The sequence below is a fragment of the Podarcis filfolensis genome (assembly GCF_964270895.1).
Source record: "Podarcis filfolensis genome assembly, chromosome: 12".
Taxonomy (NCBI): domain Eukaryota; kingdom Metazoa; phylum Chordata; class Lepidosauria; order Squamata; family Lacertidae; genus Podarcis; species Podarcis filfolensis.
In genome coordinates, this window is record NC_139614.1 from 21,282,997 (window position 1) to 21,301,899 (window position 18,903).

Sequence of the window (18,903 nt, forward strand, 5' to 3'; positions counted from 1 at the left end):
AAGTACCGTACTTTTCCGTGTATAAGACTATTTTTTTTACTCTAAAATAATGTTCAAAATCTGGGCTCGTCTTATACACGGATAGTATCCCCCCCCCATTTTCTTAAATCAGAGTCCCCAAAAACTACATGGGGGCGTCTTATAGACGGAAAAATACGGTAATTGATTCTTCCAAACGATGATCACATGTTTGTTACAATTCCTTATTTTTAGATACATGGAAATGTCTGTTTCAATGTATTTTTGTGAAAAATATTCTTTATAAGCATTTATTGACTCTTGCACTAATAGAACCTTGGGTATATAGTATCATCAATACAGATATACCAGCTGCAGTGGTCTACGCATGGCATTACTAGAAGCCTAGCTTGGTTTGAAGCTGCAAGTATTTAGTTGCAGTTCTAACTTTCTCCTAGAAATATTGACCTTAAACACACAAAAAAACCCTAGTTAGATAATAGTTAGAAGATAAATATTTTGGGGAGACAGCTTAATTTTTTTAAAATTATATTTATTTCAGAACATTGAGTATATGTTTGGCATTGTTGGTGTTCCAGTGATCGAAGTAGCAGTTGCTGCTCAAGCAAGTGGAATTAAATATATTGGAATGCGCAATGAACAAGCTGTAAGTATTTTCAGTAGCCTTGTTTGCTAGCCAGGCCTCGATCTGAGCCTATGCATAATCTGAAAATGAGAATGGTGCGCAGTACTCAGTAACATATAGTCTTTCACCAATGTTTTTTATATGTGGTTGTGGAAGCTGCAGTCTGTTACAGGAAACCCAGCATAGGGTGGGACAGAGGGCTTCTTAACATTTTCCTTGTCTTGCATCCTACCCCCCAACAAAATATTGCATCTTAGTTGCTTTCCCCCAAGGGAAAAATACTGTCATTTGATCCTAATAGTTCCCCCCCCCCCATGAGTATGAATGTAACAACTCTGGTGGGGTATACTCTGAGAAGTATGATGTGACCACAGATTTACTGACCACTCTGAACTGATCTCATGGCTTACCACCTCTGTTTCCAAAATGCAATGAATTGCCTTTGTGCTACAAATATTCTCGATTACAAAAAAAATGTGTGGCATATAATATTTATACACACACACACACACGTATACAGAGAGAGAGAAATTACTGTATTTTTCATTGTATAAGACTAGGTTTTTTTTACCAAAAAATAAGGTTTAAAATTGGGGCTCGTCTTATACACAGGTAATACTGAGGGGTGTTTTCTTAATTTGGAGTCCCCAAAAATAGGGGGCATCTTATACATGGGGACGTCTTATACACGGTAAAATACGGTAATTTACCTGTAAATGGTTTTGAGAACTGTCCCATGTTAATAAAGGTCCCATGTTTTAACATTTGAAGAACCCAAACTGACAACTTGGTTATTATCAGAGGGCAGAGTAGCAAGAGGTATAGTTTGTTTTTTGAGGGGGCTCTGGCTGAAGCTTTCCATAATTCTTCCCGGTGGTGGCACATGGCAGGATACTGCATGTGAATTTCATTGAGTTACAGCAGCATAAGTTTAAAAATTGCGTAACCAGAGGCAGTGCTGACAAGATTGCCTAATTGCATGGGAAAGTGCCATTCATTCTACCTGCAAAGTTTTGTGCGTCGCTTTAGCTTGTCAGTTTCTTTGACAATGTGTCGTTGCCATGGCACTCTGCTTGTGAGGTACAAAGAGCCTTGCTAATGAAACGCCCACTCCGTATATCTTTAAACATTTGTACGTTGCCATGTTTTTTTTTTCAGAAGGAGAAGGGAAACACATGTCATACTAAATTGCCTTCTGGTTTCTGAGTAGTAATCATTTTCTCCCCTCTTACGTTCGTCAAAGGTATTATGTAAAAACTGCATTCTCACCCACCATGTTGAATCTAAATTGCTACCTCAATATTCTACTCCTACGCTAAGCGCCATGTTGACTATTCATTCCTATGCTTTCTGGACTTACCTATTATTGGTTATTTAACCATTCCTGCTCATCCCTGCTCACATATGTGCATATATTTTGGGGTAGGGATTGAGGGCTTTCTATATGTAGAATATATTTACATCTATTCTAGATAACTGTTGTGGGGAGGATTGATCCCTTTCCCCAAATTATCAACCAAACTGCATACTTTGCAATGCCATAGGCTCTCATATAAATTGGTGATATTATTAGTTTTGCCCAGTGCATAGATTCTTGTTTTGGAATATGACACATCTAGCGCAGGAGAAGTTGCAGATCTCACGATTCTGCTAAATTTGCTCCTCATCCCACCTGCCCATAGCTGTCAACTTTTCCCTTTTTTTAAGGGAAATTCCCTTATTCCAAATAGGATTCCTTGCAAGAAAATGGAAAAGTTGACAGCTATGCACCTGCCAGAGCCTGATGTAATAGAAATTCTAGGCCGCTGAGGTGAAATTCTAGGCCGCTGAAAGGTGTGTTTGCAGTTCACAGAAAGCCATGCTTATAATCGAAGAAGGCACTTAACCTCCTTTTTATACGTGACCGCAGCAGCTAGAATAGTCTATGCGAAAAAGTGGAAAGAAAAAGAGGTACCCACGAAAGAAATCTGGCAGAACATACTGATAGAATTAGCAACCATAACCACGAAAATAAGAAATAAAGATGAGATGCAGCTAAGAGAAGAGTGGAAGCATTTTGGAGAATATCTTAGAGGCTACTATACTCAATTTAACCTGCAAGTAGGAGTTAACATATGAGCAGCAGATAATACTAAATAAAGGAAGATTAGAGACAAAAATAAGTGGATTATCAGAATATGCAGAAGTTCAAGGTTAGCATGGAGAGATGGAAAGAGATAAGTGATGGACAATGTGTTGTATGTATACAAGTTATAAAAAATGTATAAATAACAATAAAAAACCATGCTTTTCATGTTTAACTATGGCTTAATGTGAATCAGCAGCATGCTGTTGCATGCTCTAAAAATTTCCCCTTTGCAGCTTCCCCAGCTGCACTGCTCTGGAAGTGACAAACTACAGGCCTTGGCTTGTGATGCTTTTTGAACCTAGACTTGTGGTTCCCTTCATCCCCCCAACAAAGGAGTAAACCAAGAATAAACCTTGGCTTCCACTCAGGGTTTGTTTGGCAAAAACCGTGAGTCTAGGACAGGTCCAGACAATATAACAAGCCAGCACTTGTGGCTTGTTGCTCCTGGTACAGTCCTGGTACAGCTGAGGAGGAATGAAGTGGGAACTTAGAGCAGCCTTCAGTGTCACTCTTGTTGATTTGTGTCAAACCATAGTAAGCACTAACTATGGTTTAACAGGAGGTGCAAACCAGGCCAATGACAAACGATACTTTAAAACCAATATTTTTCTGTTGGGGTAGAAGGAAACTGCCTGCTCTTTTTATTATTGTGATGAAACAGATGGCATAGAAATAGTGGACAGGAACAACCCTTAACATGCTTTGGAAAATTATGTCAGTCTGTCTTCGGTGCAGTGTTTCCCATTAATTCAGTGTGGCAGTTTCATTATCAGTAGTAAATAAGTTTGACATGCTTGCATGAATGTAACCATGGTATAAATGGGGGAACTGCTCTGGCAAATCTTTGTTGTCATAATAACATACCAATTCCAGTGATTTAACTGCATTCTTGATGTTTCTTATGTGAACATTGAAACAGAAAAAGTGATGAGTGAGAGTGTGTGTGTGTGTGTTTGCAACCATTTCACACCTTTTTATTTTATTTACATCCTTATTTTATTCCTATAAATCTGCCTGGTAGCACTTTTTACTGGATGGCTTACAGCATAACATAACAGACTACAGTTTTGAAATGTGGTATAAAGAACTTCCAGCAGAGAGAGGGAAACAGTGGTTCAGAAGTCAGGTTTTCAAGGGGCCTGGGAGCATGATAGTGTCTTTACTTGGGGGTGAAGTTACTATAAAAACAGCACAAGGCAAGCCTTCCTGGGAATAGTGTTACACAGTCGGGACGCCACCACTGAGAAAAGGCCACCCATTTCACTGACAAGACCTCAAAAAATGACCTCAATTTTCTTTTAACCTAAATTTTATTCCTCTGAGCCGTGTCCCAATCTGAGATGCATCAACTATAGTCGTGCAGTTTCAACTACTCACAGAACAGCTGGAAAGCAAAACAGGAATTGTTGAGTGTTCAGTTATAAAAAAGCAGCCCCAAACTGAATTCATTTGTTGTTCCTACTTTAATATTTTTGTAGAATAAGGTCGATGGTAACGAAACAGATAACATTCTCGTGTAATAGTTTCTAGACTGAAATAGCTGCCCACTCGAATCCAAGCAGTGCAGTTTTGTTTCCGCAGTGCTGATGGAGCAATTTCTACCGTTCCCCCCCCCCCCCCGCCTTGTTTAATTTCCCTACTGTTTCTCTTGGATGCCACCTGCTGGCATATGGGAAAAAATAGTCATAGAAGTAGTCCAAAGTGACTTCCCATAATACTGGTTGAAAAAACGTGCAGAGATTTCCATCTGTGTGCTTACATAACACTTGTTTATGCAATGCTAGTACAAGCAGTAGCACCTGGAAGATCTGCTTTCAGAGGAAATGTTTCTGCTATGCAAAATGTTGGGTGATACCCTTGACTGGACAAATCTCTGTTTTTGTAAAGGATATGGGTCAGCTACACGGTGCCCATGGGAGTGCGAAGGCATTCCCTTCTGCCCGTAGGTTCCACCTCCCCCTGGCCCTCCCCAGCTGAAATGAATCTTAAAAGAAGCTTTCTATTGTAGCTATGAAAATCTGAGTTCAGAAGCTGTGTCAATTCTAGTTCACGTGTGGACATCTTTGTGTGCTGAGCATAGTCCATTTACTTCAATTGAACATCCGTAGGAAGTCCTCTCAGCTTACTAGTTGGGGGTGTTTAAGGGTGACTTTTTGTTATAACTACCAAAATCCCTTTCACCAGCTTGCTGATAAATATTTGTTTTATTTTTCAATAGGCTGCCTATGCTGCCTCTGCAGTTGGGTATCTGACGGGCAGGTAAGGTGCTTCCTTGTGTTGGTCTTCAGAATCAGCAATTGTTTGAAAGGCAAAAACAATCCTGGTTCTATCATCATCATCATCAGGAATTGATTTTTAGGACTTTGTAGTTGCCTTCCAGAGTTACAAGCTTTCACTGTTTGTACACCAGTGTTTTGCTATCTGTATGCCTCTATCTACTTGCCACTTGACAATGTTTTTTCTACTGCAAACCTCTGTATATGTGCAGCAAGCGTTTCTCTCCATTAGTAAATAAAAGCCCACTTTTAGAAAATGTAACCTAAACAAACGTAAACAAAATGGATGAAAAGGAAATGGTTGCTGAAGGTCCGGAAGTTTTCCATTCTACAAAAAGAATTTGCACTTGCACATCAGCTTCCATGAGAATTTTTGGGGTTGTGGCCAATACTAAGGAGATACTTTCACAGAAAGGAGTCACACCCCTCCTCTCTTACTCATATGCGCACGCTTCCTCAGAGCCTCTCTGACTTTCCTGTATGATTTGTTGATTAAAATTTGTAGCCTGCCTCTGTCCTTCCAAATTGATTCTTCAGCATGATGTCCTATGACAGTGTTTCCTCATGATGCATTTAGACTAATTTGCTCCCCCCGTCTACTAAATCTGTATGTTCATTCCATACATTTTTATATACCTTCTTTGTTTTTTCCCCTTTGTCTCTAGGCCTGGCGTGTGCCTTGTAGTTTCTGGTCCTGGCCTCATACATGCTCTAGGTGGAATGGCAAATGCAAACATGAATTGCTGGTAATGAACCTGTGTTTTTTGTTTTTGTTTTTTGATCGACTGTTAGTCCAATTTCTAATTAATCTGAAGTTACAATACAAATCATGTGTCATGAAAGCCAGATAAAATGTCATTTTTCTTCTGCTTCTTTACTCTTTCTGTGTGTGCTGTTTTAAGCAGGTAGGGCATTGCACTAGGACAGCATATAAATACATTTGGTGACTCGTCCATAGATTTCAGATCTTTTTTACAGCGGCCAAATTCATTATCATACAGGAAAAGAGCTCAATACTTTAGGAAATCTATCAGTTGAATCATGTCGGCTATGTGACCAATATAATCACACCATAACTTGGTTTAAATATGTTGTTTATAACAGCATCTTATCCTTTAAGTGCAGTGTCTGTAGCACATGATAACATTATCGCTTGGTAACTATCATATCATCTGGTAGGGTAAGAGGTATCTTGTTTATTCAGTCATAAAAGAGGAGGCAAAAATCTCTTAATCTTTTTGCAGAACCAATTCAACCTTTCTCTGTGTGTGTTTCCCTCTAAAAAAAAAAACCTGCCATCTGTAATATTAGGCAAACTGGTGATATGTTAAGTTGAGTCCTGTATGAATCTTGTTTTGAAGTGATGAAAGCTTGCAAGGCCAAATCATAAGTAAGTAAGTGAGATTGGGCCCAAAATGATGATGGTCCTAATTCAAAAGATCCTCCCACACAGCAGCATTAATTGGAGTCATCATCTTGGAAGTGCCAACTCCCTTTATTGGAAGGCAGGACTAGATTCAGCCTTCGGTCTCCCCTCTCCTCTGACTCCCCCAACAGCTGGTGAGTCTGTCAAAGCTGAGGATGCTTACAATTTCTTAGAAGATTCCTGGGCCCAATCACCATGGACTGCTGGGTACCAAATGCTGGGTTTATGCCATGCTGCCATTTTGCAGGATCAAGGTGAAACTGTGTGTCGGAATCTTGATAATTCATGACCCCTGGTTCCAAGAAATGTTTCTCCCCCCCCCCTTCCCAGGCCTTTGATCGTTATTGGAGGTTCCTCAGACAGAAATCAAGAAACGATGGGAGCTTTCCAAGAATTTCCGCAGGTACACAGCTTGGTCACTTTTCCCTCCGTAAACGTGTTGCATGAAATGGTTTAGGGTATTCGATCTGTGGAACTGGCACAGCTACAAATGCCACATAATACCCATTCCACATATGTAAGAAATTGATCTTTTAAGTGTGGCGGCACCACACTTTGAAACGCCCTGCATAATGATATCAGGTAGGCAACTTCACTGTACTGTTTTTGGCACCTGCTGAAACCATTTTTGTTTAGACATGCCTACCCAGAAATCTTGAATGCTGGTATGTTTTTAATTTAATCGTGGTTTTAATTTTCTGAATGTTTCACTGGATTTTACTAACAATTTTATTGGTTCATTCTTTTTGAAACCGCCTTGAGTTGTTTTACAATCAAGTGGTATATAAATGTTAGAAAATAAAATAAATATATATGAAATTAATGATTGAGTTTATTTATTTTATAAAATATTTTGTTATTCATTGTTGCTGTTTAACTTACAAATCATTTTCCTTGAGGCATCCCAAAACAATTTACAATACAGCATCAACATGTATAAAACTATTGCATATACAAAACCAATTTAAAACAACTTCCATCTCAACACATATATAAAATCACTTCAGATCCAATACAGACGCCAGCTGGGATAAAGATCTCCACTTAGAAGGCTTGTTGAAAGAGGAAAGTCTTCAACAGGTGCCAAAAGGACAATAGAAGAGGCATCTATCTCATATATAGTGGAAGGGAGTTCCAAAGGTTAGATGCTGCAGCACCGAAGGCCCGATTCTGACATTTTGCAGAATGGACGTCCTGATAGGATGGTATCTGTCACATGCCCTCTCTTGCAGAAAGCGCCAATTGGTTGGATTTAAAGGCTGTTGTGTTTTTTTGTAGAATCTTTCTTTTACTGAATATTGCATGTTAACATAGTGTTGTCTGGCATCAGCTGTGGTGCCTAATTTTAGAGGCTGCATGGCACTGAATTCCAGCTCCTGCAGAGCAATAGCCAGTGAGGGCCACTGCCGTCATTCCCCACTTGTGGGCTTTCCCTTTGGACACTGGGAAACAGGATGCTGAGCAAACCTTTGGTTGGGTCCAGCTGAGCTACTTCCTTTCAATAAAACTCATGCTGTCAGAAAATGAGAAACAGGTAAAAGTTGGCTTTAGCATATGTGTTTGCTTGAATCTAGGTTGAAGCTTGTCGGCTGTACAGCAAATTTTCCGCCAGACCCAGCAGCCCTGAAGATATTCCTGCTGTAATTGAGAAGGTATGAAGCAGTTGAAAAGCATTGATGCTTGCTCCTCAGCATTCAGCTCTGTAGGCCAGGCAACCAGCAGTAGAATACAGTGGTACCTCGGGTTACATACGCTTCAGGTTACAGACTCCACTAACCCAGAAATAGTACCTCGGGTTAAGAACTTTACCTCAGGATGAGAACAGAAATCGTGCTCTGGCGGCGCGGCAGCAGCGGGAGGCCCCATTAGCTAAAGTGGTGCTTCAGGTTAAGAACAGTTTCAGGTTAAGAACGGACCTCCGGACGAATTAAGTACGTAACCAGAGGTACACCTGTATTACAGGGGCAGTGCATTATAGTAGATCGTAGGTGACATCTTGATAGAATTGGCACACCTCTCACTGGTACATCTTGAACAGTAAGTTGTAGGATCACCCTATAAATGTAGAAAACATCCAATGCTTTTGAAGAAGTTAATACTTTACATGTGCTATTTTGTATATATAGTGGGCAGTGCAGCCCTCTGCATGTCTGCTCAGACGTAAACCTCACTGAGTTTAATGGCACTTGCTCAAAGGCAAGCATGTGTTATATAGGACTGCAGCCTAAAAGTGGAAATAATACTCCATCTGCTCTTAGAAAAACCTCTTGTTCATTTTTGCAAACACAGCATTATTCTCCCAAGATATATATCCTATACAAAACACGCACGGAGTGCTTAACGACACTCTATAATCCTTCCAGTTACTCTCTCATGGAATGCCGCAGAGTAGCCTTGCAGGTTTATTTTTGTGGCTGACGCATTTATTCTCTAAACTTTCCAGGAAACAGTTTTGTAAAGTTCCCTGCTACAACTGCCACGATTGTTTGAGCCACCGTTTGAGCCTTTAATCAATAGGAGTTTCAAGGAGTGTTGGCTCAGCCTATGGCATGCGCTGGAACAAAAAGAATCCAGAGAAACTGAAGAACAGCTCCAGGGCATTTACATGGGGGTCATGTTACTTAAAATAGGCAGTCAGCAGGAGGTTTTGACTTGGTTACTCCAGATATAACAGTGGCTACAGATGGCTGCAAGCTGAATCCAGCTGCTTTCTTGTTCTCCAAGCTGGATAATAAGTTTAGCCATTGCCTACAAATTTGGAATTCATTTTATGAAATCTGGTGCTGTGTTTTTGTTTTGATTTGTTTAAAAAGTTTAATTATTGTAGTACTTTTATGTTCTTTTCTCTCTCTCATCAATCCAGGCTGTCAGAAATAGCATCTACGGTCGCCCAGGTGCCTGTTACATTGACATACCAGGAGACTTTGTAAATATGCAGGTGAAGAAGAGCTCTGTCAAGTGAGTCTTTTATTGTTAAGATGAGTGCTTGTTTCCTTTTTTGATAAAAGGGTGTGTGTGTGCTAGATTGTCATTTTTCCTGTGTTTGAGACCCCTGCAGGAGTGTATTGCTAAGGGAAAGCATAAACACTACATATTGAACAAACACAAGGAATTCCTCATAGTAAAAGACACTGAAGAGATATGGATGTGATCTGGCAGTAGCTTCCTGATCAACTGGGATGTGTTCAATCCAGCGGATTCCAGTTTACTTTCCTGAAATTGCTACTTAGCACACGCCTTTTAGGGAAGCTCCCATATTGGTCACCCTTAGTCTGGTGCCTTCCAGCTGTTTTTGTCTACAAGTCCCACCTGTGCTACCTGAGACCATCCAAAACATGGAGGCAGGCACCAGGTTGGGAAGGCTGATCTAGAATAAGACATGGAAGAACTGAGCTCACCATTATTAGGAAGAGTCTTCAGATCTGGAAGAGACTCAAGCATATATGCCAGTGAACCAACGCTTAAATGGCATTCTGTTAAATGGTGAGACAATGCTGACATGAGACACTACATATTAACTGTTATTTTGAGTCCTGTATGATAAATCTAGGGTGAGGAAGCTTTTCTGGCATGTGGGCCTGATTGTTATCTTCCTACCCACACCTGTCAGTCATCCAGCATCACAGTGACGTCAGGTGATGCTAAGCTTTGAAGCCCCGGTCTCCGGGCCTTCAAAGCGCAGTGCCAGACTGTTTGGAAGTAGCGTCATGCCTTGCTCAATCTCCCACCCCACACTGTTCCGTAAACTTCCCATTCCAGAGGTTTAAAGAAGCAGCATGGACCAGCTTCTCTAAACTTTTTGGATTTTGGAGGTTTAAAGGACCATGCCAGTGAGGAGTATGCCTTGCTCCTTGCCCACCTTAAGGTCTTGCTTGTTCCCTGCCCTTAACCACCCCACATCTGACAGCAGGTATGATATCAGGCTCAGGGCACCTGGGCATGGCTTCCCCAAAATGGGGAATGACCATTGGCCGTTCTGGCTGCAGCTGAGGAGAGTTGGAGGGCCACAAATTTCCCATCCCTCTTTGCACCCAGCCACCTTCCGACTGCAGTTCCGAGTGCTTCATTGAAGGTTCTTCTGGAACATTCCCTGACTTCAGTGAAGGCCTTTATGGTGCGGGGGGGGGGGACATTGGAGACTGCAATAGGAAGGCAGAGGTTTGGTGCAGAAACTCCAGAGCTCACACAGAGAGCCACCATTTGCAGCTCTTTTTACAGTCTTGTTTCTTGAGGAATCATTGTGAGGGGAAAATAACCCTCGCCTGTATTTGACAGAAGTAAGCAAAGGAAATAGTGGGAAGTTGAAACAACAACAAAACGCTTACTTTGTTGGAAACGTTGTGTTCCAGCTGTTTGAAAGAAATCGGCTTAGGAAGGAATGTAGCTGGTGCCTGCTGGTGCCATTCTGCATGTGGCTTCCCCCATGTTGCGAGGTAGAATGTGCAATCTGTATTAAGCATAGACTATGCTGCAAAATTGCTGGCTGTGGACTACTAGAAACTTATTACGGGGTAAGCGTCTGTAACAAACATATAATGAAATACTTGAGTTTCTTTTGGAAGCCATTTGTGTACATTGGTAGAACAATGTTGCTCAGTAGAACAACATCTGAAGTAAAACACAAAGCAAAACTCGTCTTTAAGTTCTGTTTTTTTCTGTTTAAAAAGTGACTATAGTGACTCTTAGTTTCAGGGTTGTGAGTTTGGCAAAAGACTCCTTCATTACAGGGGGTTGGACTAGCAATTCTTGTGGTCCCTTCCAACTCGACAGTTCTATGACTTCCAATTCTTTTTTGAAAACAATGGCCTTTTCATTCTGCCTTCCAGATACATCGAGTGCTGCTCAGCACCTCCCATCAGCATGGCTGAAGTGGCTGCTGTTTCCAGGGCGGCTTCATTCATTGCACATTCCAGAAAGCCACTCCTAATTATTGGCAAAGGTAATCCTCTTTCAAGCTTACGGCCGGTCGTAAAGTACAGCGAGGGGTGAAGTTTCCTTCTGTTGCCATGTTTAGACTATATCACAAAGTAAATTCTTCCTGAACATTGGAGATGAACCCCCTTGAGAAAAATACAGCGGCCTCTATTCAACATCCCTTTGTTTATGCAAGAGACATAAGAAGAGTCCTATTGAATCACACCAAAGATCTATCTAGTCCAACATTCTGTTCCCTCCTTAACCAGTCAGATGCCTATGGGAAGCCCTCAAGCAGGGCACAAGCACAGTAGCCCTCTCTGCTCTTAATCCCCAGCAGCTGGTATTCAGATATGGGTAAAAGGTAAAGGTGAGGGGCGCGGGTGGCGCTGTGGGTTAAACCACAAAGCCTAGGACTTGCTGATCAGAAGGTTGGCGGTTCGAATCCCCGCAACGGGGTGAGCTCCTGTTGCTCGGTCCCAGCTCCTGCCAACCTAGCAGTTCGAAAGCACGTCAAAGTGCAAGTAGATAAATAGGTACCGCTGCGGCGGGAAGGTGTACGGTGTTTCTGTGCGCTGCTCTGGTTCGCCAAAAGCGGCTTAGTCATGCTGGCCACATGACTCGGAAGCTGTACGCCAGCTCCCTCAGCCAATAAAGCAAGATGAGCGCCACAACCCCAGAATCGGTCATGACTGGACCTAATGGTCAGAGTTCCCCTTTACCTTTACCTTAAAGGTAAAGGACCCCCTGGATGGTTAAGTCCAGTCAAAGGCAGTTGCAGCATTCATCTTGCTTTCAGGCCTAGGGAGCCGGTGTTTGTGGCCAGCATGACCAAACCTCTTCTGGCACAACGGAACACTGTGACAGAAGCCAGAGTGCACGGAAACGCCATTTACCTTCCGCAGCTGTACCTATTTATCTACTTGCACTGGTGTGCTTTCAAACTGTTAGGTTGGCAGGAGCTGGGACAGAGCAACAGGCGCTCACCCCGTCATGAGGATTCGAACCACCGACCTTCCGATAAGCAAGCCCAAGAGGCTCTGGTTTAGACCACAGCGCCACCCGCATCCCGATTCAGATATATAGTAATGTGCAGCTATTGCAACTAGTACATATGGCTAACCTAATCCTCCACAGCTAAAACTGATCACTGGCCAAATGAAAATAGATTTTCTGTGAGGAACGTATGACCCGGAATGCTATACAGCTACCTTTGCCAGTTTTAAAACTAATTGATTTGTCAGTATGCGGGACTTCTGTGACTTCTGATTCTTCCACGTTGAGCGGGGGAGGGGGGGATTCTTCACCTGACAGGTGCAGCTATGTTAACAGTGTCAAGGAATCTCTTGTGGTGGTGGGTGTCTTTCTCAGGTGCTGCTTATGCACATGCTGAAAACAGCATCAGAAAGTTGGTGGACCAATGTGGGCTTCCATTTTTGCCTACACCAATGGGGAAGGGAGTGGTTCCTGACAACCATCCATACTGTGTCGCTGCAGCCAGATCTAGGTAAATATATGAATCAGATCTTCCCCTCTTGTCCAACACCGTAAGCTAAAGCATATATTTCTTGAAGATTCCGCTCTTTAAATGATCCCTTAATATAAAGCACCAATTGCTGCTGCTCACAGCTGAGTGTAAGGAAAGTAATCCAAGAAAACTCAAATGGAACCCTTCTGAATTTCTTTCAGCCTTACAAATATGGGACTAATCCATGCAGATGAAGAGTTATTTTAGGCATAGTCTAAAGCAGGCTTCCTCAAGCTCGGCCCTCCAGATGTTTTTGGCCTACAACTCCCATGATCCCTAGCTAGCAGGACCAGTGGCCAGGGATGATGGGAACTGTAGTCTCAAAACATCTGGAGGGCCGAGGTTGAGGAAGCCTGGTCTAAAGTATGAATTGGAAGGTGTTTAGTATGTTCAGTACACTGTCCTCAAAGCTATGAAATCATGGCCATTAGTTGCCATTAGGTTGGGAGGAAATTTCCCAGTGGCTCTGTATCTCAGGCCCTTGTCAACCAGGGTAATGCTGTGTGAGGTGACAAACACAATATTCTACTGAATGCAGAATTCAGGGCCTACGTCACTATGCCTTTTTATTTAGAGAAGCAAGTTTCTAGCAATTATAGATGCAGATACTTGAAAGTGTTTGGACATTGTCCATTGATATATCAAGATTTCCAATCGTTTGGGAATGCCATGCATCATTCCTTGACCCTCTCTATAACTAGAAAAAAGGGGGGGTTTGCAATGTATAAAAGGTAAAGCACCCCTCACCATTAGGTCCAGTCGTGACCGACTCTGGGGTTGCAGCGCTCATCTCGCTTTATTGGCCGAGGGAGCTGGCGTACAGCTTCCGGGTCATGTGGCCAGCATGACAAAGCCGCTTCTGGCGAACCAGAGCAGCACACGGAAACACCGTTTACCTTCCCGCTGGAGTGGTACCTATTTATCTACTTGCACTTTGATGTGCTTTCGAACTGCTAGGTTGGCAGGAGCTGGGACCGAGCAACGGGAACTCACACCATCGCAGGGATTCGAACCGCCGACCTCTGTGATTTAACCCACAGCGCCACCCATGTCCCTTGCAATGTATACAGCATGCAAAATTCAGCTTTTCTTAGTGTCAAATTTGGTTTATTTTGTAGGCTTTTAAGACTGTTTTTGCAGTCTGAAATCTTGTGCATAATATTTGCTGTGCCAGTGAGTAACTGGAATTTACCTTCAGTTTCCTGTAAGCAAACTGTTAAGTGCCTGTCTTTAGTCTGGTTAATATTTTACCCTCTATAATTGGTTTCTACGATTCTTCAGTAATATTTGAATGACTGAAATGTTAGAGGGACATCTCGCTGTGATGCAGCATCTGGGTTGGCAGAATTGGTGGCTGGTGAAGCAGCAACCATGTGTCTCCCAATAGCATGGCAGTGCAGTCTAGGAGGTGGAGCCTGAATGAGTGAGTGTAACCTACAGATAATGTGCATGGGAGTGGGAAACTGTTTTCCCAGGGTAAAATACATCACAATTTGAACTTCTGATTTTTCAAGTGTCTTTTTAAATCTTAGTTCTAACGTGTACAAAAATAATAACCATCAAATTCTTTTCTTTGTTTTTAACTATTAGGGCACTGCAGGGGGCTGATGTTATAATATTACTGGGTGCCAGACTGAATTGGATTCTACACTTTGGTCTTCCTCCAAGATTTCGGTCAGATGTAAAGATTATCCAGGTATTCAAACAGAGCCATAATAAAGAATCAGTCAGGGGTATGGCACAGTCTATGGTGACTGGTTATTCTACAACTAGGTTAGTGGGATTTTTAGTTATTACGTTTTTATCACATCCTCCATGAGGCTCAGGGTAGCATACCCTTAGCTGAGCTGGAGAAGAACTGTCCTCTCAAGTAATTAAATCAAGAAGTAATATATTATCCTTGATGTAGAGTTTCCTTGAAACGCATCAGGAGCCAGTTTCATTTGCGTAACTGTTTCTTCTTTTTCCTGCCTTTTTCTACCCAGTGGCGTAGCGTGGGTTGTCAGCACCCGGGGCAAGGCAAGTAATTTGCGCCCCCTAACCCGTGGATTTGCGCCCCCTAACCCATGGATTTGCGCCCCCTAACCCGTGGATTTGCACCCCCTAACCCGTGGATTTGCACCCCCTAACCCTAACCCCCAGATGTTGCGCCCGGTGCGGCCGGCACCCCCTGCACCCCCCACGCTACGCCACTGTTTCTACCGCCAGGTTTGATCCTTCTGCTGCATTTTTTGCTCTTGGGGGCAGTTTGTCTCACGCAGCATGACGGTTCTTATTATGCTGGGTTTAGTACAGCAGGTCCAAGCAAGGTATAGCAGGAGAAAGTTAACTTCTGTGGGCAAATAATGAGTGCAAACAACCTGTTCGTGTTCCTTGCTGTGAGCTGAAAAGAAATGCGAAGAGATGCAATCTAAGAGAGAAATGTTAGTGTGAACATTGCCTTGTAACTCTTTTTGCTGTTCGCCGTAATCAAACCTATGTTCAGGTTGTTGTCTTTTTACTTGACAGGTAGACATTTGTGCAGAAGAGCTGGGGAATAATGTGAAACCCGCCGCAGCCTTACTGGGTGACGTGAAAGCAGTGACGGAGCAGGTAACACATGAACACACAGAGACCTTTGTATGTTCGGTTGGACTTAGGAATTTATAGCTTGATTTTGAGCCATTTTTGGCTAGTGTGCATTATCAGTTAATTTCTTGGGGGCAAACCTCACGCTGATATATTGGGCAGGAGCCGGTACCCACACATCATAGAATCATAGAATTGTGGCGTTGGAAGGACCCTGAGAATCATCCAGCCCAACCTTCTGCAATGCAGGAATATGCAGTTGTCTGATACTGGGATCGAACCTGCAACCTTGGCATTATCAGCACCACGCTCCGACCAACTGAGCTACCCAGGCATGTTAATATCCCATCAATATATACCTCATCAACGGGTAGAGATGGGGTGACTAATTTGTGGTTAAGCTCGGTAAATCCCAGCCAGAATGGCCAAAGATCAGGGATGATGGGAATTTTGTTTATTTTATTTTATTTTATTTCTATACCACCCTGCCAACCTAGCAGTTCGAAAGCACGTTAAAGTGCAAGTAGATAAATAGGTACTGCTCCAGAGGGAAGGTAAACGGCATTTCCGTGTGCTGCTCAGGTTCGCCAGAAGCGGCTTAGTCATGCTGGCCACATGACCCGGGAAAACTGTCTGCGGACAAACGTTGGCCCCCTCATCCAGTAAAGCAAGATGAGCGCCACAACCCCAGAGTCATCCACAACTGGACCTAACGGTCAGGGGTCCCTTTACCTTTATACCGCCCTATACCCGAAGGTATAAGACAGCAACATCTGAATTACAGTGTGCTTGTATATTTTATTTAAGGTGCATATCAACAATAGTTCAAAGGGGCAAAAAAGCATGATGCTGTTCTATGGTAACAGTTTTGCTATTCTCTTAGCTTTTTGATCAGCTGAACAAAATGTCTTGGAAATATCCTTCTGGCACAGAGTGGTGGAAAGAACTACGGGCAAAAATGAAAAGCAACGAGGAAGCATCCAAGGTACTACTAGCCATTTGTATCAGTAAAAATATATTAGGGTTGTTCTTACGAAATTAAAACTGCAGTTCTGTTAATCTTTGTGCACTGTTTTCCCGTATTAAAAAATAAATTAAAAAATTCAGTACCTTGGAAGTTGAACATCTTAGTTTCTGGATGTTTTGGGTTCCAAACATCACAAAACTGTTCTGGTTTGTGAACTATTTTTGGAAGCCAAATGTCCAACAGGGCTTCTGTGGCTTCCAATTGGCTGCAGGAGACGCGCTTTGGTATTTGAATGTTTTGAAAGTCAAACGGACGTCCGGAACGGATTCCATTCAACTTCCAAGGTACGACTGTACTTCAAGTCTGTTTTCCATAAATGAATCAATATCCGTCATCTTTTCACAATCCTTACAACTACAGCAGCCTTTGGATCAGTAGCTCGTCAGAAGCTCTTTTATTTGCTTTGCTTTCCCCATTAAGGCATTATCACTACACAAGCACCTGCCAATGAATTACTATCAAGTATTCCACCATGTCAGGGAACTTCTGCCAAAGGACTGCATTCTGGTTAGCGAGGGAGCAAACACTATGGACATCGGGCGCACTATGCTTCCAAACTATCATCCTCGCCACAGGTAAAAAAAAAAAAAATAAAAAGTTTCCTTCTGTCTTTTAATTTTTAATTACAGTTCTAAGCTTGGGTATTATTTTATGGCTCCATCTTAATCATTCATCATTGTGGTTTGCGGGTGAAATGAAATCTGGTCTCGGGCCAGTTTTTCTGCATCGTATAATGAATTCTATTGACCTAGAGCAAAAAAAATCATGCTCCAGGGTATAATACTTCTAAAAATCAATAGAATGGGTACTTTCTTATCTTAGCAACTGAAGAATCTTCTTCATTAGCTTTAGATGTCTGTATCTACATACCAAATCTCTGAAAAAGCATCAGAATGCTTCAGGTTATAGTCTGGCATCTGCATGCTATATCTTAGAACTTGAACAGATGCTTTCTCAGTGTAAAACTTCAATTTTGAAATTAGAATTTTGGGTCAGCAAAGAACCCTGGAGAAACAGCGGGATAGCCCAGAAGAAATATTTGTGGAGAAATGTTTGTAGCAAAGATATTTCTTTGCCATAACCTTCATGTATTGTGTGTGGCTATTTAAACACATCTCTTAATATATATTTATATATATATTAATAGGCATTACAAGGCACTTTTCTTATTTCAACTTTAATTTGAAAGCTACAGTGCTAATGCCATTGTTTTTCTGTTGTGTTCAAGCTCCCAGTTGATTTTTCCAGGGCATTACACACAGAATAGATTTCATGAACCTTTTTGTTAATGACCCGAGAAGCCTATGAAATTGCCCTAACTATTGACATGCTTTTATTTTCCTTGCGGTACAAATCTCAGAGGGAAAACAATGGTTGCACCCGAGCCTTGAGCAGCTTAATCCAAATAATTAGCATGTGCTTTGAAATGCCAGGAATTTAACTCTGAAAACAGCTAAAATGACAATGTTGTAACTTAATGACTGTAAAGAGGCCTTTTCTAACTACCAATTCAGTGTAACATTCATTTATCAAACATTTACAAATCCACACTTTATTCACTTCTGTTTGAGAATACATGCTGTATCTCTTACTTCTGAAGATATCCTTTGCCATTTTAATAAGGCACAAAGGATTTGAGTTAAGAACAGCTGGCAGAAAACATGTGTTGGAAGAAAAGACGACAGACTTTCTTTCTTTCTAGGCTTGATGCTGGTACCTTTGGCACCATGGGAGTTGGGCTAGGTTTTGCAGTAGCAGCTGCTATGGTTACTAAAGACCGTAATCCTGAGCAACGTGTCATCTGTATAGAAGGAGACAGTGCCTTCGGATTCTCTGGTATGGAGGTAGAGACCATCTGCAGGTAAAACCTTTGTCTGATTCATCTTTTTAAAAATGTCTTATGCAGAACAAGTGGAGTAGCCAAGTTTCCCCTGAATATTACACCATTCTGAATGTGTTTCTCTTTGGGATTCACCGCAGATATCATTTGCCGATCGTCATTATCGTAGTCAATAACAATGGGATATACAGTGGCTTGGATCAAGATACGTGGAAGGAAATCTTGAAGCTGGGAGAACCTTCTGCATGGTGGGTACTTCTGTGCTGCACTTGCTCAGCTGATTTATTAATGTTTTCCTGTTGGAAATTGTGTGTATGCCAGGGTTCTAGTGTAAAACAACTATCATAGTCGTACATCTGTAGACATTTCCATTTCCATATAATAGAATCTCCTGGGTGTTACCAGCCCTAATCAAACTCCAGTGAGATAATTGAGGTGTTGGGCTCCCGTGATATATACAGTGGATGCTTGGGTTGCAAACATGATCCATGCGGGATGCACATTCGCAACCCGCAGCGTCCGCAACTCGCAGTGGCACGTCTGCACCATAACTGTCAACCTTCCCTTTTTTGTGGGAAATTCCCTTATTCCA

The 18,903-nt window shown here is 42.1% G+C and overlaps 1 protein-coding gene across 2 annotated transcripts in view; it reads left to right on the forward strand.

The window, feature by feature from the left end:
- HACL1 (2-hydroxyacyl-CoA lyase 1) overlaps positions 1-18,903 on the forward strand; it is a 28,344-nt gene that overhangs the window by 3,624 nt on the left and 5,817 nt on the right. For both annotated transcript variants that reach the window (XM_083578056.1, XM_083578057.1), the window contains exons 2-15: positions 521-625; positions 4,951-4,991; positions 5,674-5,754; positions 6,765-6,837; positions 8,009-8,086; positions 9,298-9,392; positions 11,261-11,373; positions 12,720-12,855; positions 14,467-14,572; positions 15,385-15,468; positions 16,328-16,429; positions 16,892-17,046; positions 18,174-18,332; positions 18,452-18,559. In XM_083578056.1, coding sequence (XP_083434182.1) covers positions 521-625; positions 4,951-4,991; positions 5,674-5,754; positions 6,765-6,837; positions 8,009-8,086; positions 9,298-9,392; positions 11,261-11,373; positions 12,720-12,855; positions 14,467-14,572; positions 15,385-15,468; positions 16,328-16,429; positions 16,892-17,046; positions 18,174-18,332; positions 18,452-18,559 — 1,436 coding nt within the window. The remainder of the gene's footprint in view (positions 1-520; positions 626-4,950; positions 4,992-5,673; positions 5,755-6,764; positions 6,838-8,008; positions 8,087-9,297; positions 9,393-11,260; positions 11,374-12,719; positions 12,856-14,466; positions 14,573-15,384; positions 15,469-16,327; positions 16,430-16,891; positions 17,047-18,173; positions 18,333-18,451; positions 18,560-18,903) is intronic.